General features: G+C 37.5%; 5 protein-coding genes and 1 non-coding gene across 8 annotated transcripts; 4 read left to right on the plus strand and 2 right to left on the minus strand.

Annotated features, from left to right (window-relative positions):
- Positions 1-474: 474 nt before the first annotated feature.
- Positions 475-7958, plus strand: LOC104778561 (putative voltage-gated potassium channel subunit beta). Of its 2 annotated transcripts, XM_087507906.1 has the most exons (6): positions 475-556; positions 5630-6144; positions 6756-6951; positions 7043-7186; positions 7307-7471; positions 7568-7958. In XM_087507906.1, exons 2-6 carry the CDS (start codon positions 5777-5779, stop codon positions 7679-7681), a joined length of 987 nt encoding a protein of 328 aa, XP_087364032.1. In that variant the 5' UTR covers positions 475-556; positions 5630-5776; the 3' UTR covers positions 7682-7958. The 2 variants fall into 2 exon arrangements, with proteins under 2 accessions (XP_087364032.1, XP_087364031.1); XM_087507905.1 differs by lacking the exon at positions 475-556 and having other exon boundaries at positions 5212-6144.
- A 487-nt stretch (positions 7959-8445) lies between these two features.
- On the plus strand, positions 8446-13395 carry LOC104762521 (RAF-like serine/threonine-protein kinase 20). The gene is made up of 9 exons (XM_087507907.1): positions 8446-8821; positions 9015-11252; positions 11335-11655; positions 11753-11992; positions 12061-12224; positions 12304-12451; positions 12550-12672; positions 12753-12840; positions 12925-13395. The coding sequence occupies exons 2-9, from the start codon at positions 9375-9377 to the stop codon at positions 13098-13100; spliced, it is 3138 nt and encodes a 1045-aa protein (XP_087364033.1). The 5' UTR covers positions 8446-8821; positions 9015-9374; the 3' UTR covers positions 13101-13395.
- Positions 13396-13498: 103 nt separating this feature from the next.
- Positions 13499-16484, minus strand: LOC104762512 (nucleolar GTP-binding protein 1). Its single transcript, XM_010485824.2, has 3 exons — positions 16185-16484; positions 13786-15829; positions 13499-13700 (listed from the first exon to the last, which is right to left on the minus strand). The coding sequence occupies exon 2, from the start codon at positions 15813-15815 to the stop codon at positions 13800-13802; it is 2016 nt and encodes a 671-aa protein (XP_010484126.1). The 5' UTR covers positions 15816-15829; positions 16185-16484; the 3' UTR covers positions 13499-13700; positions 13786-13799.
- Positions 16485-16503: 19 nt separating this feature from the next.
- On the plus strand, positions 16504-19653 carry LOC104762530 (3-ketoacyl-CoA thiolase 1, peroxisomal). 2 transcript variants are annotated; one of them, XM_010485853.2, is made up of 14 exons: positions 16504-16868; positions 17111-17175; positions 17281-17365; positions 17455-17581; positions 17682-17780; positions 17872-17939; positions 18052-18159; positions 18246-18323; positions 18431-18563; positions 18666-18762; positions 18832-18955; positions 19058-19166; positions 19232-19315; positions 19394-19653. In XM_010485853.2, the coding sequence occupies exons 1-14, from the start codon at positions 16800-16802 to the stop codon at positions 19468-19470; spliced, it is 1323 nt and encodes a 440-aa protein (XP_010484155.1). In that variant the 5' UTR covers positions 16504-16799; the 3' UTR covers positions 19471-19653. The 2 variants fall into 2 exon arrangements, 1 of the variants encoding a protein (XP_010484155.1); XR_015594919.1 differs by having other exon boundaries at positions 16726-16868; positions 18846-18955.
- Positions 19654-19767: 114 nt separating this feature from the next.
- On the plus strand, positions 19768-19855 carry TRNAM-CAU (transfer RNA methionine (anticodon CAU)). Its single transcript is given in 2 exon segments — positions 19768-19805; positions 19820-19855. It is a non-coding gene; the product is annotated as a tRNA-Met (tRNA).
- An 87-nt stretch (positions 19856-19942) lies between these two features.
- Positions 19943-26487, minus strand: LOC104762544 (uncharacterized). The gene is made up of 22 exons (XM_087497628.1): positions 25862-26487; positions 25648-25781; positions 25167-25366; positions 24780-25052; positions 24574-24660; positions 24263-24364; positions 24096-24161; positions 23626-23786; positions 23417-23461; positions 23007-23080; positions 22793-22860; positions 22387-22455; positions 22204-22301; positions 22027-22108; positions 21865-21943; positions 21703-21790; positions 21464-21617; positions 21148-21339; positions 21000-21059; positions 20668-20906; positions 20406-20505; positions 19943-20270 (listed from the first exon to the last, which is right to left on the minus strand). Exons 1-22 carry the CDS (start codon positions 26275-26277, stop codon positions 20217-20219), a joined length of 2841 nt encoding a protein of 946 aa, XP_087353754.1. The 5' UTR covers positions 26278-26487; the 3' UTR covers positions 19943-20216.
- Positions 26488-26742: the final 255 nt, after the last annotated feature.

The raw sequence follows: 26742 nt of genomic DNA on the forward strand, positions 1-26742 counted from the left end.
ATAAGAATAGCTGAATGATTTCGAATTTGACGGAAAAAAAAAAGAAGCTAATTGGTTGGCCTTCTAACTGATGCTTTCACTTTCGCATTTACAGTAATGTAGATAAAACTTTTTTTTTCTAATTTTGTCTACCTGTAGTAGTGACACATCATCAATCAAGAAAGATACGGGCAAAGAGAGAGAGAGGGAGCTTCCGTACACGGAAACCAGTTGTCATAGTTTCCTGCTGAATTAGCGGGTCTCACTATATACATTGGACTGTATTTATTAATACTACTATATAGTATAGTATAAATAAATATAATTATAATTTCCGTGAAAAATTCCATGATTTTCCGAGGCGGTAATCACGGGCTTGGAAAGAAAGAAGGAAAAAAAAATGAAGAAGATGAAGAAGAACTTAAAAATACGCGTTGAGGTCGTTGACTACCCAAGTTAGAATTTTCAAACTGTTCTCACTATTAGTTGGAAGCTGGGGGGGGGGGGGGGGGGGGTGACTATCTCACTCAATTAATTTGGTCTAATCTATCGGTTAAACTAGAACCGGAAATTTCTAGTAATGTGAATGTTCCTTTATCATATAGTAGTACTAGTATAAAAAGTAGTTATTGCTTTTGTTCTTCTCACAACAACAAAAAATAGCATTTCATATATAGAGTATAAATAGCTAGCTCTCCATATACGCTATATACTTCGATTATTGGAAAAAAGCACTAATTCTGAACTTATACCAATGATTTTCCTCGTGATATTAAGTTTTCTTAAGTGCATTGTATTTAAATAAATCTCCAATGATTAACATTTGGTATTTTATTTACCTTTTGGGAGCACACATAATGTTCCCATGCAACAACCCAAACTCCTCTCATCATCATGTCAAGTTTTTTTTTCTTTTTTTCTTCTCACGCTTCTCCGAATTCCATTTTTACCCTCAATCCCAGCATTACTATACCTTTGGACGTACCCTTTTTTTTTTTTTTTTTTTTTTTTTAACTAAACCTTTGGACGTACCCATGATATCATCTATTCTTCTCCAATCCAATCCTATCCAGAATACACAAAAGTTAAATAAAATATAAAAAAAGTCAAAATTTTCTACCAATCGAGCTTTTAAACTAAGAATATTGCAAACGTTGCGACTGTCTCTCAACCCACTCCAACTCTGTTGGTTTCCATCTTCCTTCAAGACTCAACTAATTTTGTAGACTATATATATAGTAAACTAAAATGGTAGGTTTTTACTTTTTAGGCTTCGGAAGAATAATATATAGCGGAAGAATAATATATAGTTAGAATTTCTAATAGATTGTTAAAATAGTTGACTATTTCTAACTTACCATTGAAGTGAAAGATCATATTCATGAGTACGACGTTGTATTGGATATATATATTTGCTTGCTGGGTAACAGAATGATGATCTAACGTCATGCTAACGATCAAACGGTTCAGAAGTCAGAACCTTTTGTCTCAGTGAATTATACTCATCTCCGTTTTTGTTACACTGGACATCTATTATCAGTTGGGGATAACATCATTTATTCATAAACTGAATTTGTAAACCAATTAAATTGTTTCTACTTTTATTTATGTATTTTTTGTATCGAATGATCTACCAACTAAAAAACTTAAATCAATCGAACTTTTTTGTATTTTCCGCTATATAATATAATTATTTATAGGCTAAAACGTAAATCAGTAGGGTTTTTTTTTTTTTTTTTTTTGCTTTTTAAGTATTTTGTATTTTGTGTCAAGTGTATATATAGATAAACAAGTAACATCATTCACTATAACAAGAAAAGCCTATCAGAAATACATATATGATGTGTACCATGTGTGTGCATCATGGGAGAAGTTGGATTGGCGGGTAACTAGTAATAATTGAAACTTTTCTTTTGTTACACTTTTTATTGCTCAAATTACTTTTGTAAAAGTGCAAAAAAGCTATAAATAAAGAGAAGATCTTGTTGGTGCGAATTGTTTGGTTCCGCCAAAACTCGCGGGTCAAATTGAGTCCCAATCACTTCTGTTTTACTTATCCTTTAAACTATTTTTTTTTTGTTCCTTTACCTCACATTAAGTGAAAACCAGCAAGAACCCATTATATACGGTTCTGTAACTTTTCCTTTTTATTCTAAAAAAACCAAAATTTACAAATTTGATTAAAAAAATGTGTCTTCTTTGATGAAGTGGAGTGGACGATTGCATGAATATATTAATAAGTGATCTAAGCGATTAACCGTCGTTATTCCATTTAGGACATCTTTACCACATGTTAGCGTCTCGGCTGATTGACTTAAATCCATGCAAAACTTCAAAAAATGCCATTTTCACGATCCAATTAATGCCATAAATGAATATAACTATATTAAATTTATAACCACATTTGAGGTATCTATATAAATGGGTATGTAGTGGATAATTCGACGTATTTATATTTGTCGTTTGTTACCATATTAGCCGAGGCACCGACACTCCCAAACGCTACAAAAATATCGAATAGTTTGGGGACTTGGGAGTTGGATCCACTCGACATTGTACGTCGTCGTTTGTGCACTAAGAGACGTCGTTTTGTGCACGAAGAGACGTCGTTTGTTTTTTATTTTAGTTATGTGTTGGTTTTTTTGTCTTTGTTTATATGAAGTAAATGACAAAACTTGCACACAAGAAAGAAACCAAAGATTTTTTATCCTATCGATTCGGACGTACGCTGGAAGGTTCTTCCGTAATTTTTTCAGCTATATGATCTTTAACGTGTCATTGCAACGTTACATTCGATAAGGACGTGTCAAATTATTTTTTTTTCTAACTATGCGGCGTCATTATATTATGATACAGCTAGAAAATAAAATTCAAATGCTTGTCTTAGCTTAGCTACAAGATGCATGTGTGATGTGCCTACCTATATTTCGGACGATGTATTTGAGTCGCAGAGATGGGGTCATTCGGAGATTTTATATCTTTTTTTTTTTTTTTTTTTTGTAATTAAGGTTAATTCGATTAAGGATCTTTTTGGTTATGACTCATATATGCGCTAATTTTCACAGATCAGAGATAGATCCGTCGGCACTTTTAATCGTTTTCTTTTAGAAGTTAGTCGACGACAAATTTACGTTTGAAAAAAGAAATAGTCGAAGACAAGTTACGCTAAACTTTTTCAGAAATTCAACAAAACAAGAAAATAAAAGTAAACTAGAAAATGTTAGAGAAGACTCACATGAAACGCTCACTGTGCGCATCTCTAATCAAATGGAAAAAAATAAAGCTAGGGAGTTTCATTCAACCCCCACAAAATTTAATTATATATAAAACATGTATATCTATATATATAGAAAAATAATTTGGATTAATCTAAATATATATATATATATATATATATATATATATATATGATAGAAAAATATTTCTTGTGATCTTATAAAAAAGAATACCCGTGAACTAGATTGATCCTCTGATCTTCATCATTCATATAATTTCAATGGAAGTTACATATTTATATAAAACAACTCAGCGAAAAGCTATATATATATTGGATTACATCTAAAGATATGATAAAAATCTTCTCAAAAACATTTCTCGTGATCTTAATTTATCATGTGATCTTCATAAAGCATGCATGAAATTTCTTGATATTATACAATTTTGATGCATTTTACTATTTTCCTAGTACATAATTAACTTTTAATCAGGAATTGAATATATTTTGAATTATATCTAGACTAAGAACATGGTTATTTATTAAAATTAATAACATTGTTACGCTCACAGTTTTGTTTTAGTCATCATCTCCATTTATTTATAGAGAAACCTTAACATGCATGTAAGGACATTAAAAACACAGACAATCTTAGCCAAGATATTTGGCATGTCGTCGAAGAAAATCGCAACGCAGTATTTAATAGAACCTGGTCATATATCCTTCAATTGTTTAATATATTTTTTTCGTCAAACAAATAATAACAATTTTATGTTTCATAATTGATTGCCATTTTCCATAACGTAGATTCTCGTAGTATCGAGTATATGTTATATTGTCATAGGTAAAACTATGTACTTTGAATTTGTCGTTGATATATATGCGTTGCAAGAATTTTATCTGTCGTACAATTATAGGGAACCATTTGTTCGTTATCGCATGCATATGCTTAGATTATCAAATATGTTGTACATCTTAGAAAAACCATATGATTAGTATTGGGGTACATGGAAGAAAAGGGATAGAAAAGCTAAATCGGGATTTGATAACGTACGAGAAAAAAAACAAGGAGAAAATGTCAACCCTTGGTGGAGGATTTTCATCTTTCTTTCTTTCTTTTTTTCTTGGTGGCCAATAAAACACTATATTAGATGGTAACGAATCCAAAACCCCACACTCACATGCATCAAATGCAATCTGTTTCTCCAACCCATTCATTACAAAAACAGCAAATAACATTAAAAACTCATCAAGCCTACCTATATTATCTTCTCATAATTAATCATAAACTTGATTCTCTCAAACATTATTACTAAATCTTACTTTTTCCCTAAAATTCTGTAGTTTAATGATAAAATAGAAACTTCTTTAGAAAAATAAAAGTTTAAAGTAAGAAATGGTAAAAAAAAAAAAACTCGTATGATGGAGACATAGTAAAATAGCTTAGATAATATATAGACTTTCACAAAATAATTGTAGAATACAGTAAGTCCAATGTGTGTGCCTAGTTATAAAAATTTGTAGAGTACTAAAAAATATCGTCTCATAAACGATTTTATTGATCATAACTAAAACATCAATTCAAGAATTAAGGGTTATCAGCCAAAATCATTATATTTTGAAATAAGAAGATGTTAACAAAAAAAAAGTATACAGGCTATTGTCGACGTCTTGTTTGGATATCAAACATCTCTCATGTAATGGGCTTCTAATAGGAGTGAAATATTCCAAAGCCCAAAAATATATAAACCCGAAAAAATTCGCCAATGCATGTCTGATTCGTGTGAACGTGTGTAGGAGTGAAATATTCCAAAGAGCAGGACTGTCCGATGAACGTTTATTTTCACGTGACAAGGACTTTAGAGTTTTATTCGTATACGGCAAAGTGCAAAAGGTCTGCCGTTACAGCACAACTCTCCCAATTAATGAGCAACTTTCCTAAAAGGGAAGCCACGTGTCTATCACAGGATAAATCAGTACATGGAAGACTACACTAAAGTCATTTACATGGGATTCTTGACCCATTAGGAGCCAAAAAAAAAAGCAAATAAACCTCTCTTTTTTTGGGGGTTGTTGTCCATCTTAATTAAAATTACGAGATCACGCTTTGTTTTTTTAAGTACGAGAGAATAGATCAGCATCTTTTAATTAAATTGTGTGGGTCTGCCAGTAACGAGATCACTAATCTAAATCACATATTTCTTTTATTACAAAAATTGCGACTAAACCGAAATGTATTCACACCGGTTAATTTCTTATCAACAACAACCAATTTTCTCTTGAGGTTCGGTATGGTTTTAGTAGAAATCATCATATACAGTACATTAGTCGAATGTTGTTGATTTGATTGTATGCATTTAAAATTTTGGTATTGGAAAAGAGAAACATACTTATTGGTTTACCTTGATAACCGGAACAGTTAAACCAAACCGGTAGGTTATCGTATTTAAGTGTCACTTCCTTGTTAATGTTTTCTTGTTCGTTTTGTTAACAAAAAAAAGTATAACAGAGAGAGAGAGACTGTGAGATTTGAGATTTGATCAACAGAGAGATTTGAGTCGATTGCGGGAAAAAGAAGAGAAGATGCAGTACAAGAATTTGGGGAAGTCGGGTTTGAAGGTGAGCACGCTCTCGTTCGGAGCGTGGGTTACGTTTGGGAACCAGCTCGATGTGAAAGAAGCCAAATCGATTCTTCAGTGTTGTCGTGATCATGGAGTCAATTTCTTCGACAACGCAGAGGTTTACGCTAACGGTCGTGCTGAGGAGATTATGGGTCAGGCGATTCGTGAGCTTGGTTGGCGTCGATCTGACATCGTGGTCTCCACCAAGATCTTCTGGGGTGGTCCTGGTCCTAACGACAAGGGTTTGTCCAGGAAGCATATCGTTGAAGGAACTAAAGCTTCTCTCAAACGACTCGATATGGACTACGTCGACGTCCTCTATTGCCACAGGTGATATAATTTTTTCAGATATATTTTTGTTTTCTTTCTTTTTTTTGGATACGAATGTTCGTTTTCGCTCATTTCTTTAAAGATCTAGAGTTTTATTTTTATTTTTATTTTTATTTGATATGTCTTGACTCATATAGTATTTGTCCTGTACTATGTGTTTGTTGTATGCATTTAATTTTCAGGTGATGAATTATGTTGGATTTTTTTCTTGCATGTGCTTTCAGTACGGATTGCTAATTGAGAGTTTTGTAGATGATATTGATATATATATATATATATATATATATATAACTTGGAATCAGCTTCATCGTTCTATAGATAGTAATCTTAGATGCATGTTCATGTAGCGTTTTGGTATATTGTGGATCTGTACAAATCTCCTTTGGTTTCCATTTGATTATGTGATTCGTCTGTGGTGGTATGGGGATCTGCATTTTGTTATCTTTCTTATATGGGTTTGGTGACAACGTATTCCAAAAGTGGCATCTTCTGCGTTGTCCTTAGTGCTACTAGCTTCTTGATTGAGATATGCATATGAAAGATGTTTTTTTTTTTTTTTTGTGGTGTGTGTGTGTGTGTGTGTGTGTGTATTGGGGTCTTATCGGTTACAGGCCGGATGCTTCAACTCCTATCGAAGAGACGGTGAGGGCGATGAACTACGTGATTGATAAGGGCTGGGCATTCTACTGGGGAACTAGTGAATGGTCAGCTCAGCAAATTACAGAGGCATGGGGAGCTGCAGACCGTTTGGATTTGGTCGGTCCAATCGTCGAACAGCCAGAGTACAACATGTTCGCTAGGCACAAAGTTTGTATTCCTACTCGTTTCTTTCCCTTTTTCCTTTACTGAGTTGCATCATTTATTGATTCGGTTTACACTCTTATGGTATGGTATGTAGGTTGAGTCAGAGTTTCTTCCTCTTTACACCAACCATGGCATAGGTCTCACTACTTGGAGCCCACTTGCATCGGGTGTCCTCACTGGTAAATACAACAAGGGAGCTATTCCCTCAGACAGCAGATTTGCTTTGGAGAACTACAAAGTAATTATTTCTCTCCTTTTTGTTCTGTATACTTGGTCATAGTTGTTAAGATATCCTCTCTGTTTCTTCTGCATCTAAACAAATCTACTGGTACATTTCCCTGTTTGATTTCTTCCACAGAATCTTGCCAATAGATCCCTTGTGGATGATGTGCTGAAGAAAGTTAGCGGTCTCAAACCGATCGCAGATGAGCTAGGAGTAACCTTAGCACAGCTTGCGATTGCATGGTGTGCGTCAAATCCTAATGTGTCATCCGTTATCACCGGTGCCACAAGGGAGTCACAGGTTAGTTCTTGAATCCCCACAGTCGCGTCGAGTCTCAATCTAGATTTCGATCCAAGATTTTTTGAAAGATGTTGTGTTTCTTGTACACCTACACAGATACAAGAAAACATGAAAGCTGTTGAGGTTATCCCATTGCTGACACCTTCTGTTCTGGACAAGATAGAGCAAGTGATACAGAGCAAACCAAAACGTCCTGAATCGTATCGGTAAAACCAAAAACCCGAGATCGCTCATCCCTCCCTATTCGATCAGTTTCAGAAGAGTGTTACACCGGGGGGGAAAAAACACTCGAAGAAGCGTTGTAATGTGTGTTGTTTGATGTTGGCTTTGTTTGTTCTCTTTGGTAGCTTGTGCAATTTAAAAGACTCAGAGAGAGAGAGAGAGAGAGAGAGAAAGAGAGAGTAATAATGTGAATTTTAGTTTTGTTGTTTTATTTTTTATAAACGGTCTTTATATGGTTAGTGAAACTTAAAGTTTGGTTCTTGTAGTTGTGATGTCATGACCGCAAATATATTGAATAGCTCATCAAACGGTTCTGGTTAGACATAGTTCTATACCTATATATAGTCTATAAATGTTAGGAACAAATTATTTTAATTTAGTTCAAGGGGTTTGATATATATTAATAATATTTGTATAAACCTAAAAAGTTGGGGGAAATGAGGATATAATTAAAAGATTTTATGGAGGTATTTAAAGTTCAACGTGCACAACATAATGTCTCAACTATATACCATGTTTCCAATATACATACATAATGCACATATCTTTTTTAGGTACGATCCGAATAAAAGTCTAAATTTGGATTTTTCCGTTTTATTTTAGTTGTATAAAAAAGCTAAGAGATCAGTAAAAAAAAAAAAATGCAGGTTTCTAGAGATTGTCTAAAAAAAGTAAGATCTCAAAAACCACCTCCACATAGAAATTTATGAATTTACTAATTTGAAAAATATCTAAAAGGAAGAAATAAAACAATTATTAATAGATAAAGATGAAATTATCCATGATTCAAGTGAAACGAATTAAATCAGAAATTATTTTGAAGTAAAAAAAAAGGTAAAATAAAAAGAGAGAGAAGAGAGAGAGAGAGTTAGGTTTTTGTTTTTGTTTTTGTTTTTTTTTAATTTGGGGAGTTCGTTCGTCGAAACCCGCCCGCGTTATTTTTTGAGAGAGCTTCTCTGCGTCGTCTCTCTCTTTCTCGCAAATCAAAAACCTCAACTTTCGAAAAACTTCAATCTCCAGAAACATTCTTCTCTTTTACCCATTCTCTCCTTTTTTTTTTTTCTTTTTTTTTGTTAATCATCTTCTCTCCTTCATTGGCAATCTCATTGGCTATTTTTTGTTCTCCAGGTAATCAAAATTTATCTAAAGCTCCAATTTTTTTTTTTATAATTTGATTTTAACACGTTTGGTCTTATAGATGATCTCTCGTTGTTTATATTATGTGATACGATTGGTTTGTATGATCAACATTTGCATTAAAAAATAGAAATTTTATCATATTGAAGAAAAAAATCTTAGTTTCTCGTTGTTGTTCTTGCAGGGGGGCTTACATCTAATAATAAGTCCAATGCGTTTATATGAGCACAAATCTCTGGTCTCTGTTTGATTTTGTAGCAATATAACCTTGAATGAAGCCTGAAGATGTTTGTTTGAGGCTTGATGATGATGAACAAATTTGGTTTTGGGTATAATAAATCTCCATAACCTGTTTGCTATATTCCCTCAAAGAACGTTAAGAGCATACGAAATCCTGGATTTTTTTTTATTTGTTTCGTTTTGAGATTGGGGAGTTAAAAAGAATACAACTTTGGTTCCTCACAAGAGATTGCATAGAAGAAAAAAAGAAGGATTTTTTGGTATACTTTTTTCTCTGTTTCCTTGTTTTGGATCTTGAGAGAACATGAGAATGGAGTTTCCTGGCAGCTCGAATCAGCAGCATTTAGGTAGGGATAGGTTCAATGGGGAACTCGGTTGTGGTAATAACACTCATGAAGACAATATCTGTGCTCAGACAGGGGAGAAATTTTCAAATGAGTTTTTGAGGGATTTTGGTGCTCAACGAAGAGTACAGGGTGGTGGTGGTGGTGGTCTTAGTAGAAATGTTGAAGGTAATCGCCATCTCGTTTATGAGGATTTCAACAGAATTCTTGGGCTTCAGAGAGTTGAGTCCAACATGTCTGAAGGTATGAATCCCTACTTAGCTGAATCAAATGTTTCAGACTCACCTCGGAAGATGATTCATACTGCAACATCAGATGTTCCTTTTCCGGATATACTGAAGCTTCTTTGTAGCTTCGGGGGAAGGATCTTACAGCGACCTGGTGACGGCAAACTTAGATACATTGGAGGGGAGACCCGGATCGTCTCTATACGTAAACATGTTGGATTAAAAGAGTTGATGCACAAGACTTATGCTTTGTGCAACCATCCCCATACAATCAAGTATCAGTTACCGGGAGAAGATCTTGATGCCTTGATCTCGATTTGCTCAGATGAGGATCTTCTTCATATGATTGAAGAGTATCAAGAAGCTGAAACAAAGGGTGGATCTCAGAGGATAAGGGTCTTCCTTGTATCTTCATCAGGATCATCAGAGAGTCCTAAAATCTACAATGAAAGAAATATGAACGTAAACCGAAACACGCACCAGCAGATGGATATAGATCATTATCAGTATGTTTCAGCTCTTAACGGTGTCGTTGATGTGAGTCCTCAAAAGAGTTCCAGCGGGCAAAGTGGGACAAGTCAGACTACACAATTTGGGAATGCTTCAGAGTTTAGCCCTACATTTCATCTCCGAGACTCGCCTACTTCTGTTCATACATGGGAACACAAAGACTGCAACAGTCCAACCTTCATGAAACCATATGCCAACACGAATGCTGTTCACTTTTTGCCGAAGATTCCGGGGAACTCATTTGGTCAACAATCTCCTCCATCATCTCCTTTCTCAGTTCACAAGAGAGCAAACACCGACGTTCCTTACTTTGTTGATCAAAATGGTTTCTTTGATACTTACTTGGTTTCTCCAAAATTCCCACAGCAACACAGATTCTTGTTTGAGACTACTGCACAAATGCAGAAGCATCCAGAAATGAATCTTCATGACCGGAGGCCAAGCGAAGATATTTACCCCCATGGTCAAGGTTATATCGGAGCCGAGAAAGTGAGGCTTAAGAAAAATGCTCTCTCTGATCCGCAGCTGCATGATGAGAGCCAAATCAAGAATGGGTTAGAAGCATTTACAAAACAACCATGGAAAATATTGAGAAAGAAACTACATGTTGTGGCTACGTCAAAGTGGGGAGACAGTGATGATATCTATTTCAAGAATCCAGAAGGCAAGAGGAGTAAGGAGCTCGAGTTCAACAAAAAAGTTCCTAATAACTGGATCGATCGTGATCATAGTCCTGGTTCGTTTGATCAGACATCAAAGAAACATGGTGGCAGTAACAGTAATAGCTCTTTCAGTCCGAATTATTATAGTCCGAATTATCAACCAGCTGCTCAGGTTACTTCAAGTGATTCACAAGATTCAGCTGGAAGCTCTGTCTTCTCTTTATCAGTTAACACCAACGAAAATCATCTTGACTGTTCGAAAGACAAATTTAATGGTCTCCAGCAAGACATATCACTAGATATTCTCATCAGAAGCCACACTTCAGCTACAGATCAATTATGTAGTACATCCAAATCAATTGATCAAGCAGATTCCTCTTTACCCATTACAGATTTCCCTGTGGAAAAACTGAGACAAGAGCCTAGGATTCCGAGATGTGTAAGCATATAATTCACATTAATCCTTGCGTAAAGTTAGCAATCTTTTTGGTCTAAGTCTGTTTTCCTCAAACGATGTGCAGGATTTGGAGACAAAATGTGATGATATAGAAACAGAGAATTCTCTTTCAAGAGAAGAGAGTATTCACTACAGTGGATTTCCTCTTACGAAGGTGGGAAGTAGAGAAGCTGCTTTTATGCATACGCAAGACTCACATGATTTCTTCAAAAACAAGGTGCTTGGTCCACAGTTGATAGTTGAGGATGTGACTGACGAAGTAACTTCAGATGCTCTCTTGTCAGCTACTATTGTCCCTCATGTACATAGTGAGTCAGATGATGATCAAAAATCCTACACAAGGGAGAATGAGATTACAGATGCTGGTCTTGAATCTGCAATGGAGGTACACAAATTATTTTGTCCTATTAGATTATAAGTTCTGGCTTTCCTGATGTGTGTCGGCTTAAGGTTAATCTTTCTGGTCTCTTTTTATATTACAGGAAAAGTATAAGAAAAGCATAAACACCTCTGATTCGTTTAGTGAAGCTGCGATGATTGAAATTGAAGCTGGAATCTATGGCTTACAGATAATCAAAAACACTGATCTTGAAGACTTGCACGAGCTAGGATCTGGTACATTTGGAACGGTTTACTATGGGAAGTGGAGAGGAACTGATGTTGCTATCAAGAGGATAAAGAATAGTTGTTTCTCTGGTGGGTCATCTGAGCAAGCACGACAGGTTTAACTCTTTCTCTCGAGTCTCTGAACTTTTAAGATAGTTTCTTTACTGATGTCTTTTGGAAACAGACTAAAGATTTCTGGAGAGAAGCTCGGATATTGGCGAATCTCCACCATCCTAACGTGGTGGCCTTTTATGGAGTTGTGCCAGATGGACCTGGTGCAACAATGGCAACAGTGACTGAGTATATGGTGAACGGATCTTTGAGACATGTCTTGCAGAGAAAAGACAGGTACGTACACATTATTTATCAAATATCTATGTATGACCTTTTGCGATATGGCATTACTGATGGGAATATATATGCACAGAGTACTTGATAGGCGCAAAAAACTGATGATAACTCTTGATGCTGCATTTGGCATGGAGTACCTACATATGAAAAATATTGTTCATTTTGATCTTAAATGCGATAACTTGCTTGTAAACTTGAGGGATCCACAACGACCTATTTGCAAGGTGAAACTTTTCCTCAAAATCTTGTCATCTCTAGCCAAATTGTATAAGTTAAATATTGTCTTTTTTTCCTTCTCACTTTCATACTGTTCCATTTACAGGTTGGAGATTTCGGATTATCAAGAATCAAACGAAACACGCTTGTCTCTGGTGGGGTAAGAGGAACCCTTCCATGGATGGCCCCAGAGCTGCTAAACGGAAGCAGTAACCGTGTCTCAGAAAAAGTATGTTGCTGAGTCCAAAATCAGAACATTCCAAATTTTGTAGTCCTTACTACGTGTTTTAATGTTCATATGTTTTGCAGGTAGATGTTTTCTCATTTGGTATTGTGCTGTGGGAGATCTTGACAGGCGAAGAACCCTACGCGAATATGCATTGCGGTGCCATCATCGGTACGTTCTTTGAACAAAAAGAACTTGGATTGGATTGAGGTTTAGTTTCTTATCCAGTTTTGTTTTGTATTGTATAATAAAAAGGTGGAATTGTGAACAATACGTTGAGACCACCTGTGCCAGAACGGTGTGAAGCAGAGTGGAGGAAGTTGATGGAGCAATGCTGGTCATTCGATCCAGGAGTACGACCATCGTTCACGGAGATTGTTGATCGGCTTCGCTCGATGACTGTTGCCTTACAAGCCAAGCGACGAACCTAAATGCCCTCTCCAATCAAACTTAAAGAAAAAAACCAAACGTAAGTTGTGAGATACTATACTGTACATGAGTCTTCATTTTTGGGTTGGTTTTAAATTTATATTGGCTGAAAGAAAGTGACAACAAGAAGGGGAAATATAGATTTGTGAGAGATGTGCGGCGTTTGTAAATTAGTATTGGGGGAATTTACCGGTTTTTGTATACCAAGAAAGTTGGGGTTCTACTGTGTAAAAACAGAATTGTCATTTTTCTGTAAGGAATATGTTTCCTCCATCTAAAGAAATTAACTTCTTATTACCGGTTTGGGTTTGAGAGTTGTTTATTAAAAACAAAAACCACAACATAAACGTTAGTAACTGACGTTTTTGGTTCAGAGGAATATGGAACCTTCACACCAAACTTTCAAAATAAAATTTCTCAAGCATCTTAACTCCAAAAAAAATCCATCATAAGGTTTGTTTAAACGATTACACTGGAAAGCTAATAATCCATAAATGTCTGCGAAAAGCCACAATAGATGCATAACATAATAAGTAAACTAAAGGTAACGCAAATTCCAAAACTTGAGAGAACTTCTTCAATACATCCAGCATCAGTTTTCTCTGCAAGGAATTAAAATTAATAATTTTGACACTGCAAGCAAATGTATCATCGGACACAATAAGGTGGATTAGAATGGTAACGTACCTTGTTTAGTCTCATCAACGCCTATCGGTTTTTCCTTTCCCTCTCTTGCCTGAAAACAAATGTTTTGGTCTAAGCGTCGGTATGACTCTGTCAGCTTCACCACGACGTGCATTCTTGTCTCTCTTTTTGTGAGATTTATTGCTAATCTTAATGGCCGATTTCTTCTGAGTAGAGTCTTTAAATCCATCACCAGGCACAACTTCATGTGCAGGAGGCCTTGACTGAGATCTTGAGATCGACATAGATCTAGACTTCGATCTCACACGCTGCTTCTTGTTCGACTGTTGCTCATCATCCACGTCCATTGCGTCGTTACCCTCATCATCTGATCGATCCCTCTTCCTCCCTCTAGACTTGCTTCTTGCACGGTTCACTGCAGAAGATGGATCAAGTCCAAGAGCTGATAACTCCCTACCCATTCTTTTCGTTGTGTACTTCTTGTCCTTGTCAAACTTTCTTGGAACAGTAGATCGGTTCTGTGCAACAGTCTTCTTGAGCCTGTGATCTAGAATGATCTTAGCTCTCTTCTTTCTAATGGCAGCAAGTAGCAGCTGCTGCTCCTCTGAAAGCTCCTCAACATCCATCTCGATATCTTCTCCTTCAATTCCAGCCAGCCTCAATTCTTCTTCTCGTTCCAACTCCTCAAGCCTCTGCTGAATGTCTGGATCAATGAAGTCAGCAACATTATGACCATCGAGAATCTCAGGGATAATGTCTTCCTTCCATTCATCATGATGCAAGATGTAGTGCTTCTTCAAACTAGCAGAATAAACTCCAGCTCCACCGTTTTCCTCTTCCAAATCTTTCTCTGTCTTTCGTTTCTCCATTTCAGCAGCTTCCTTAGCTTTAGCCTCAAGAACCACCTGAGGTATGCAAGGGGGTCTATCTATGCTATCACGAGGCTTTGGCATCGCCACATGGAACCTGTTCAGGTGGTCGTTAATCTTTTTGGATTTCATCTTGGCCTCTACCCTTTGATCTAACAGCCTCTCACATGCAGCATTCTTCACAGACATCACACCTTCGTCTGTCAGAGTACTCATCTTCAAAAGCACTGCTTCTTCACTTGCTCCCCTTGCAGTTTTCATAGCTTCAGCTTTCATCTCTTCGATCAGCTTCCGGTCTTCTTCAGATATGTTTTCCATGGGCATCAGATCAGTCTTGTTGCAGACAATGACCAACGGTTTGTTCATAAAGAGGGACTTGATGCTGTGGAAAAGAGCAGACTGCTGAGCAATAGTGTAACCACATGAACCTGAGATGTCCAGAAAGAACAAAACAGCAGCACGGAGATGGGCCAAGGCGGTGATACTGCACATCTCAATGATGTTACGGTCTTCGAAAGGCCTGTCCAAAATACCAGGGGTATCAATGACTTGGTACCTCAGGTACTTGTAATCAGTATGACCAACAAAGAGGGATTTGGTGGTGAAAGCATATGGCTGGACATCAACATCAGCCCTGGTAACCTTGTTCATGAAAGAACTCTTGCCAACATTAGGGTATCCACAAATCAAGACAGTACGGGTGTTTGGATCAATGGAAGGAAGCCTAGCCATGTGCTGCCTGATCTGCTCCAGATAAGCCAAACTAGGAGTGATTCTCTTCAAAACAGTGCACATACGACCAAGAGCAGCCACCTTAAGACACTTGCACCGGTAGAGAGAATCACCATACTTGAGTAGCTTCACATAATCCTTGGCGATCTTGCTAACCAAGTTCCTGGCAGTATTGACCTGGCCTAAAGCAAGCTTGTAATGATCTTTATTGTAAAGAACATGGAGAAGATCACCATAGAAAGGATGGATTTGATCAAGGCGAGGAAACTCATCAATGATAGCAGAGAGCTTCTCATGGAAGTTGGTCTGAGTGTACTTAACCTTCCTCATGTAGAACTGACGGAGACGGTTAATCTTGTAACCCTTGTGGACAACAGTAGGAGTCTGACGCTGAGTCCTAGAAAGGATGATGTCAATGAACTCCTTGCCATTGGGAACAACAGTGATCTTCTTGAAATTGTACTGAACCATCTTCGCTTATCGATCTGTGCACAAATCCACAAAACATGCCAACATATGAGCTCCACGATTGTGAGGCAAAATCTTAATTTTGTTACAGGCTAGCTTAATCATAAAGCATAAACTCCACGATTGTGAGGTACTAATCAAAGAGACTGTGCTAAGGGAACAAAGAAGATTTTTGACATCAAAAACAAAACAAAGCATCGAACTTACGAAGCAACAAAGCATCATCATCATCTATATGATTAAGAATAAACACAAAAGTAACAAAATTATTAATAAACATCACTAAGAACAAAATAAAACCCAAAGAAGAAACAGCAAAAGCTAAAGGTGAGTAAAATCGAAAGGGAATAGAGAAAGGAGAGGGAGACTTACGTCGAGAACAGATGAAGAGAAGGGGCCAAGAATTTGTGAAGGGGAGACTTAGACGGCGTTGGTTCTAGGGTTTAATTTAGAGGAGAATCGAGCCGCCGAAGAAATGACGGTCGACAGTGTTTTTTCTGAGGAAGAGAGACGAAGGAATCCTAAATATGTATGTAACACAAACCTAAAACCCTAGAGGCATACGACGTCGTTTATGAATAAACCAAGATGATTTATACCGATCCAAATCCTAAAACCCATATTAATCCAGTTTAGACCGGTCTGAACCGGTTTAGTCTTTTATTTCCTTTTTAATTAACGGTTTTGCTTTGGACAAATTAAAAAAAAAAACGATGGAAGAGACAGAGAGAGAGTTTAACTTTAAATGGTGCTGCTGCTGCTGCTTCACATCAGATGATCTGCAGTAGTTTTGACGGATTGATCGAGAAAACTAGACAGACAAATATGATTCGGTGATCGATCTTAGGGCTTTAGAGTGAGAATGAGAGAGACTCTTGTTCGATCAAAGACTATGTTTTTATAGCCGCCGACTTAAGGACACAAGTGTTAACTCTGTTTTTCTTTTGTAACGGTTCTTGATTTGGAGTTGGACAACAACAAAATAAAATGGAAAAAGCGATGGAGAGACAAAGGGTGCTGCTTCAGCATCTTCAACCTTCCGACGCCTCTCTCTCTGTAAGCTCTTCTTCCTCTTCTTATATATATATATATATATAGCTTTGATCTCCCATCGCTAATAAATTGCTCTCAATTACTGGATTTGTGATTCTGTGACTCTCAAGGCTGATTTGTGATTTTTGGTTGCTTCTTGTTCGATTCTTTTTTTTTCCCCCCGAATTATTATTGTTCTTTTGGTTCTGGAAGTGTGTTTGATTTTTTACTAAAATCACTGTCTTGTTGTGTTGTTTCCTCACAAGCCCTCAGCTTGCTTGGCTTCATATGAGAGGACCTCTCTATATGGAGATGATGTTGTCATTGTCGCGTTAAGTTTCTTCTCTCTTCTTTTCTCATTATTTGGTATTGTTGTGCAAGACCCTTTGAAACCTTGTTGAGCCCCCTTTCTTCTATGATTCTTTTGTTGATACAGGGCACAAAGGACTGCACTTTGCAAGGCAAAACGTGGCAGCTTTAAGGATACATATCCTGATGACCTGCTTGCATCTGTTTTGAGAGTATATGCTGATTCGATTCCTCTTTCCTGGTTTTTTTGGGTTTCCCCTTTTCCACTTATGTGTACTAGTCAGAAGCTTCTTCTTGGTAGGCAATGATAGTGAAAACAAATGTAAACCCATCTGAAGTTGGTGACATCGTAGTTGGTACTGTCTTGGGGACTGGATCTCAGAGAGCCACTGAATGTAGGATGGCTGCCTTCTATGCTGGTTTCCCTCGTAAGATTTTCTTTTTCACTATGGTAATACATATGTAATCCGGAATCTTTGAAATTTGGTTTGTTGTATGCTAATGCATGCTCTTATGTCCCGTTTGAAGAAACTGTTCCCATCAGAACCGTGAACAGACAGTGTTCATCTGGGCTTCAAGCTGTTGCTGATGTTGCTGCTGCCATAAAAGCAGGTTTTTATGACATTGGTAAGAGAGTAACTATACCTTTGGTTACATGAATTATGTCTTTCTTTTTGACGGTATATGAATAATTGAGCTGACAATACGTTGGGTACAGGTATTGGAGCTGGACTGGAGTCCATGACAACCAATCCAAGGGGATGGAAAGGATTAGTCAACCCAAAGGTACTGTGCTCTTTTTCTCTCTCTCTCTCTCTCTCTCTCTCTGAAGTGATTGATTGGCTCTGTTGAATTTTAAGCCCTCATATATAGAACGTATTATATTATTGTATTGTAGGTGGAGAAGTTTGAACAAGCACATAGTTGCCTTCTTCCAATGGGTATTACTTCAGAAAATGTAGCACACCGGTTTAATGTTTCAAGGGAGGAGCAGGATCAAGCTGCTGTAACTCCAATAAACTTTCTCTGTTCTAATGCATGCATTTGATATTACCCTCCATCCTTTGTTTATCGAGTCAAACAAATGTATAGGTTGATTCTCACAGAAAGGCTGCGTCTGCTACAGCTTCCGGTAAATTTAAGGATGAAATAACCCCCGTAAAAACCAAGGTACATGCTGTTTTTTACCTTTGCAACAACTCTGAATATGTTAGATTCTTCAGGATGCATCAAGTGCTCTTTTCCCCAAGGTAATGAATTTTGTTTCTACGTTTCAGATTGTTGACCCAAATACAGGTGATGAGAAAGCCATAATAGTCTCTGTGGATGATGGGATTCGACCTAACACAACCCTCTCCGGACTTACGAAGCTGAAATCAGTGTTTAAGAAAGACGGAACCACAACTGCTGGTACTTTTTCCCAAACTAATTGTTCATTTGCAGAGAAAACTGTTTGTTTGATCCATCTTCTTTTCTTTTTTACAAATCCATTGCTTCCTTTGTGTCAAACAGGAAATTCTAGCCAATTAAGTGATGGTGCAGGAGCTGTTCTCCTTATGAGGAGAAATGTCGCAATGCAGAAAGGCCTTCCCATTCTTGGTGTATTCAGGTGGGTTTGACACTCTATATTGACCTCTCTTTGCTTCATTAAGTAAAAGCACTCTTGGACACATTACAGGACTTTTGCTGCAGTTGGTGTGGACCCAGAAATCATGGGGGTTGGGCCAGCTGTGGCTATTCCTGCTGCAGTCAAGGCTGCTGGTTTAGAACTCGATGACATCGACTTGTTTGAGATTAACGAGGTATAAGATAATAGAACAACTCTTCTTTGAGTCTTTCCATGCATTCACTACTGCACATGCTAGCTTCCTTGTTATAGGCCTTACATACCGTTGTGTGTTTAGGCGTTTGCATCTCAGTATGTTTATTGTCGGAACAAGTTGGGGCTAAACCCGGAAAAGATCAATGTCAATGGAGGAGCCATAGCCATTGGACATCCCTTGGGCGCTACAGGTATGCTCTACTTGTTTCCTAAATGAATCCCTCAGCTACTAACAAATGCTATTACACTTAATCAGGCGCCAGATGCGTTGCAACGCTGCTGCACGAGATGAAACGCCGTGGTAAAGACTGCCGTTTTGGAGTAGTGTCAATGTGCATAGGTATGTTATAAGTTCACTTTCACTCTCACTCTCATTCGTTCCACACACTCACTCTCACTGGGATTGGAAACCGCGCAGGTTCGGGAATGGGAGCAGCTGCGGTGTTTGAGAGAGGAGGCAGTGTGGATGAGCTCCCCAACTCAGTAGATAAATAAATCATGGCAAGGACTCTCGCTAGGGATGTTTCCAAATTCGAACACACTGCTACAAATAGATGCGTTATAGATAAAATAAATCATGGCAACAATAGTACAATAATACTTGAGGAACAACTTTTTGTTCTTACTTTGTAACCCACTTTTGTTACACTTTAGTACAAAATGTATTTGGTTGGTCTATGTATGTGATGTACACATGAGGGATGAATAACTCTGTCGGCTAAAATGTAAAATGCAAGCGTCCTTTATAGAACCACAAGTTAAAAATAGGTATTGTGAATCTAAGTTCAACGAGGGGTGGTGGCGCAGTTGGCTAGCGCGTAGGTCTCATAGCTACTACTGAGTGATCCTGAGGTCGAGAGTTCGAGCCTCTCTCACCCCAAAAATCTTCTTTTTGTTCGTCCAAAATGATTTTTATTTCTCAAGATGGTACATATTAAATGCATTGAAAGATAAAACAACGCTGATGTAGTACGCAGCTACTAATCATTAGGAAGTTTTTCCCTAAAAGGTGAAATAAGTCGTCAAACTTGGATGGAAGTGGTTTATACATGAAGTACGAGTTCTACTTCGTAAGATATATCATATAAGATTTTCAGAAGGAAAAAACGCAGTGGGATGTTCCACATCTAGCATGTTTACACAATTTCATTTTCTTTCTTACTTAGATTTTCATAGCATATGCAAACTTCAAAGCTTAGTTTGTAGCTATGCACTAATCTAAGAGTGACTTCATTGCAGGATCATTTTAGAAACTCCCGCATTCTAACGGGTCTCTTCACAGCATTTGTGAAACCCTGTACGTGTAAAGCATACACATCAGTGTCAATATTTCGAATCTGGCTTAAAGTTTGAATGTCTTAATGTTTTTATATAGCTATCTTAAAATCATCCTTTTGAGGAGTTGTTGGTTGGCTGCAAGTGTGACATACCTCGTTAAACTTGAAGAGAAGAGGTCGTGAATCTCTTTTTGCAGTTGCTCGCTTTTGTACATCCTCTGGATCTTCATAATCTTTCCTGGACTTCCTAAACCTGTTCTTACCAGACAAATATGCGATTAGTTTATGTTCATGATTCATTACACTGAACCGTCTGGTTGAAAATGACTCAGATGAGACTCTATTCATCCACCACTTTGGGCGATAAAAGCCTGGGATATTATGAAGTTCAAGCTGAAATCAATCCTTCAATTACCTGTCGAAGAAATTATGGGCGGTGCGAGATGCCTTTTTCACATCACTCGTTTTCGGTTTTGAAGTTGTGGCAATCCCAACTGGGACCGACGAAGGTTTAGAGGTAACTGGATTTCGTTGACTTTCATTTGGTGCAGCATTCGTTTTCCTCGCTAAGTCTTGATTTATCTTCTTAATTTCAGGTTTGTTCAAGATCCCCAAACTTCCTCCACTTGCTTGCAATATCTTTTGCTTCTCAACCTGAATTTTTTTAACATTTATATGAAAATCAAGATCTTCATGCAACTAAAGCCACAAATCTATACAAGTTCCGTGGAAGAAGATGCGACTTACTTCATGTACCAACACTTGTTTCATCGCCAAGGTGAGTATATGATGTTTAAATTGGTGACCCTGTCAAATGTTGGAAAGGCGATGAGTATTATCCCCAAAAGTAGAATTTGGTGGACAGATGCTAGGGGAAAAGAAACAGAAACAAAACCTTGAAACTAATGAAATCAAATAGATGTGGATCTAAAGCAAGAAGTGAAGCATCTGAAGCAGCTGCCTCCCTGAGGTTACTCAGAGCAGGATCAGATTTCACATTCTTATAAGTCAAAGAATAAGAACACATAAGCATGACCAAACCCGCCAGTTGATCCTTTTGCCTATCTGATAGCAAATGTGATGCCACCTGAGGATCATAGCAAGATGTCATCCTTAGAAGAGCAGCATTGATTGATGTAAGGTGGCACAGTAAACCGCGAAGGGAACAGATTTTACAAAGACAGATCAACAGCATATAGATGAAGACATACCGGTCTAAGAGTTGGGGGAGAAAGAATATGCAATAGCGGGGAAACAGAGTCTTCTACGAAAGACTTGATTGACAAATGCCTCCCAATATAGGGAGGTATCTTGTGGTGCCAAGACCGCAGAGACTCCTGCTTTTCCACTAAAAGTGTTCGACATCTGGTACATTTGATATTGAGAAGTACTCGTAAGCAGGAATGCTTGAAATGCTTTCGTAATCAATAAGAGATGACACCAAAATCACCTGTGGTATGACTTAGGCCACTCAATAATTGGTTTTTGAATCTGGGCCACACGACGGTGAATAGGTATCACAAGGCTAGGAAAGTAAACTGCATCACAAGGTAAAGGAAAAACAGTGTTATTTACAGGACTCAGTAATCTTTTAGAGCTTCAAAGGCTTTACCGTAGAGAGGCATATGCTGGGTGCGCATGATATATCGATGCAGCAAATCAGAAGTTCCAAGACCGTCCAAACAGCTAATCTTTAAATTAAAAGGATTATACATAACGTTATTTACAGAACATAAAATGGTCATAGGGCACTGGAAATCATTATTAGCCTTACCGTCTTGTCCATCACCGGATCATGGTAGTGGAGCTGCAAAATGTTTTCATGTATACCATCGAATATCAAATCATAATCACCCCTGCACGTTCAGTTAATACATAAGCATGAAGGAGAAAAAGACAAAGCAGAAAAGTTATGAAATATGAAAGAGAAAAGTCATTGTCTTGTACATACCGACTAGATACGAGATTGTGTAAGAAGTCAAAATTTTTGGCCTCACTGCCAGAAGCGTCATTAGATCGTTCTCGTTTCATTTTTCTCGTGGTGAATATCTGAAGGGAAGAAGCAAGCTTGGATACAAAATGAAGAGATCTGTAAACTAAGATTGCTTTGATAATTTGACTGAGCTTGAAGTACCTCTTTCCAGATATCAAACAGACTCTTTGACATATCTTTCCGCCCAACAACTTGGGATCCAATATCAATCTGAAATAGAAAGCACGTGGTGGTACTTATCAGAAGGCTCAATTTCCACGAATGGAAAACTAAATAGAAGATTAATTGCCTAAAGAACAAAATTGTTGAAAAAACGGCTTCAGTATTCCTAACTAAGTCATTAAATTCATAAAAGTTACTGGTTTTCAAAACGAATGACCACTCATAGAATCATCCAGAGATCTTCTATTTCAGTTGGCAAGGCACTAAGCAGATTTTTTTTTTCTCCTCCGTTTAAAGTCTAATGAACTTAGATTTTCCAGTGAAGTGTTATTTAAATCGAAAGCAGAAAACAGACACAAGTGCTAGAAGGGCATCGAAGTCTCACCACATTGATGGTTTCTTTCTTCTTGTTGAGAAATTGCAGGGTATTCAAGCAAGAGCGTATGTCACAATCTGTAACCACCAAATATAAAGGCAAATGAGAATCTTTTAGGAAACAAATACACAGACTAATTTCTTCTCTAAAATCAATTATAACATAAGATCAAAACTTGTGGCAATAGATCACACTAAGAACCAAATTTAAGGGAGAAAGTTACCAGTGAACTCTGCAAGAGCACTAAGAGCGAATGATCTTGCTTTCATCCCTTCCATATTACAAATATACTTGAGCCTATCATTTGCACATTTTAGTAAGGCGATTGATAGATAAATCAAGTCGGGGACAAATCTTGACTTTAATTTGAATACAGTTCACTGGCTCTTATAGAAATGACTAGCTAACCATGATAGCAATGAGATGTGCGGCATCATTTCATCCTAAATCACTAAGGTACTATTTTAACGACTTAATGTCACATCCTGGCTCTCAATTCAGAGTGGAAGCTATTATTACAGATGACTGACAGTTGGACTAATACCAATGGCCGTACCCTCACCAAAATGAGACAAAATAATAAACTATTCTTAATAGTTCTTCGTTGCATGCAATAAAGTAAGAAATAGTTACCTGTTTACCACACGGCTCACTGTTGGTTGAACAAATATATGAACCCTGCAACAGAAGCATATGTTCTTATCATCATACTAAGAGAAGGTTTCTCTAAATAAGCATATGATAAGCAGAAGTAACAACACATATTTAAGACAATTCAACACTTTCAAAGCAGTATGCTCTAAAAAAAATAGTGCAGCAGGAAAAAGAGACCTTGAACTTACTTTGCTATCTGTCGCAGAGGCCTAAGTGCTGGTGCATATAAATCATTACATATACAAATAATAGGTCTTGATAGTGGTGCTGTCCGGCGCTCTTTCTTCGAGGAAGTCTTCCCATTCTCTATATTTTCCTTGCCTGTAGCATGCTTGCGTTCTGCCAACACCTATGCAGCAAGTATACAATTATATACTAACAAATGCTAACACATAGCCCATCCCAAATTGGTCTCCAAAAGAGAATACAAATTCAAGAAATAATTGCGAGAATCAAAGGAGGTTTAGAGCTAGCAACGTAAGTAAAAAAATAACCAAAAACCTTTTTGCAGTTACTAAAACTGGGAAGGAGTCATTTTAAATGGTATATAAAGGTAAAACGAGAAGAGAGATGATAGTAAGTACACACGCCAAACTTAACCTAAATCTCAGAGCCCAGAGTGACCCGGAGTCAAGTACCAGCATACATATATACATACCATCTTTAGAATAACATCAACTGCTCCTTTTCCATCACCAAGAGCTCCATCTATCTCATCAATCACCTACATAAATGATTGTCAGTCTCTTCCACTCCAAAAGACATTGAATAATACTTTCAAACATGATGAAAAGAGGTAAGTGAACAAAGAGTAGGTAAGCATACCAAACATTTAGGTCTAGAATCAGCTGAAACAGAGTTCATCTGAACTACATCAAGAATTCTCGTTTCAATGGCTGATGCTGATCGCTCGTCACTAGCATTGATCTGCAAAACAACACAAGTTGGATTAACCTAAAACAAAGAATAGAAGAATAAGAAACCTGCACATACAGAAGCATTGGTAGCATGGAAATTAATCAATGTCATGCATGCAAAACCATAAGAAGAATTAAACTGCGAGATACGTCCCGCTTATTCTAATGGTCGAGAATTTAACTAGAGAAAATAACGAATTCAGATTTCAACAAGAATACCTCAACAACGCGATATCCACAATGCTTAGCTGCAATGTGAGCAAGCGTAGTTTTTCCAAGTCCTGGGGCACCACAAAGCAGAAGAATCTACAGCAACAGTGAAATTATATTTTTACTACCGGTGCATACTGATGCTTATAATACAAGACAACCACAATCAGCTTATATAAAAATAAACTTGGAGTCTATATCAGTCTATCGCTCACCTTTTGCTCTGGGGGACCAGTAAGTTTTAACTTCTTGTTACACAAGTCTATATTATCTGTTGTGTTGCTATTGCTCACGTCAGCATTTTTCGGATATCCAACACTTTCCTTACTCCATCTATTGAACTGTTTTTTCCGTGTAAAAGATGAATCCGACTTTTTATGATGACTTGGCGTAGAATGTCGTTTCAAAGCTGACAATACTTCCTCTGTCGTGCTTCTAATTTCAGATCCAAAAACAGAAGCATCCCACTGCTTAAGCCATAAGAGGACCTACAAATAAAATCAATAATGGTCAACTACAAGAACCGATAAGACGCTGTCTAAAATCACTGAATCTTCATTCATCTAATTGACCAGAATCATCACCAAGAAACGAAAAAATACCTCTCGATTGGTCTGCTCATCACTGAGAAGCTCAGTAAATGAGCAAGGAGAATATTTTTCCACCCAGAGTTTCTCATGCATTACAGATGTTTCTGCAGAAATGATTTCATTCTGATCTTCGGAACTAGTTTGCAAGGCCTTGTAAAATGCCTCCTTCTCTGATTGCTGCAAAAGTACACTGATTGAATCTTTAATAAGACCTGCAAAACAGTAATGAATGATACAAGTTACCTACCGAGAAAATTAGAGATATTGTCAGAAGATTGTATGCTACTTCAAGAATTGAATTTTGTACGGAAACCTTGTCCACAGCGTAGTAGCAGCATACATACACAGGTTAGACCATCAAAACAACATGTTCTAAAGCTAAACTGATCTCAAATTTATGAAAGAAATACCAGAAACGAATAGACCAAGCAAGAAATAGATAGTACACAGATCTACTACAACAATTCTGATGGCTTAAATGAAAACTTGGTACCATTAGACTTGGCTTTCACATCCAATTTCTTCACTTCTTCGTCTCCCAAAGCCCGACAGAGTTTGGCATAAACCCTCTCTCCTCCGTCAGGTGCTGTGATCGGAAAGCACTCCCCGTCTATCTCAGAAGCGTATCTGCAAACCCCAATAACAAGATTACTAAAAACGAAATAAAAATTTCCGACCTCAGTATGTCTCGTGAACAGTAGAGTAACCTGGACAAAATAGTCTCCTTGGGAATGACCTCTTCTTCTTGTTCCTCCTCCATAACGTGAACAACTTCCTTAACCGGCGAGAACCGTAACCAATCCTCGTCTTCAATTTCAACCCGGTTATTATCAATTTTGCTTCTCTTGTCAGAAGCTGGAGAGACTTCGTCGAGATTGACAATCGGATCGGAGATTAAACTCCTGGGTCGTTTAACACCGTTGATATTAATGGATTCCGATTGACGGACATGAGGCTCTTTCTGCGCGACGCGTTCTTCTTCTTCTTTTTCTTCATCGCCGTCGATTGGGTAAGGATACGGCGGCTCCTCGAAGTTTAGGTAGTCATCGTCTTCTTCTTCATAGTAATTAGAGTTGGCTTCGAGTAGCTCAAGCTCCTCCGGCAATGGTATATCGAATTCCATTCTCTGGTATGATCGGAATGTTGTTGGGAGTGGTGCTCCGTCAACATTAGTGAAAATCGGAATCTGGTGTGAGGTTGAGCGGGAACAATAGACAGTTTTAGCGGGAAAGCGGTGGCAGCAGGATCTCAAATTAGGTTTTCAGCCCATTAAATACTCGGCCCACTCTAAAATAGCCCATATGTATTGTTGTATTTGTACCACTATGCCTACATGATATTTGGTTGTTTCTAAATTTTTGCTAGTGATCACAGTTTGCTCCTTCAAGTTCAAGATTACTCGGGCGTTTTGCGAAGTTTTGTACAAACAACCTCGGAGGTGGTAAAAAATGGTATGCTTTTAAGTATAAATATACTGCCATATCACTAACGATATGTAGGCAGTGCCACTACTCTCATATAAATTTGAAGTTACCTCCTCACAAGTCACATCACGTCGTGTAATCGTCAATATCATCAAAATTATTAA

Source organism: Camelina sativa, chromosome 3 (assembly GCF_030686135.1).
Source record: "Camelina sativa cultivar CO46 ecotype springtype chromosome 3, ASM3068613v1".
Lineage (NCBI taxonomy): Eukaryota > Viridiplantae > Streptophyta > Magnoliopsida > Brassicales > Brassicaceae > Camelina > Camelina sativa.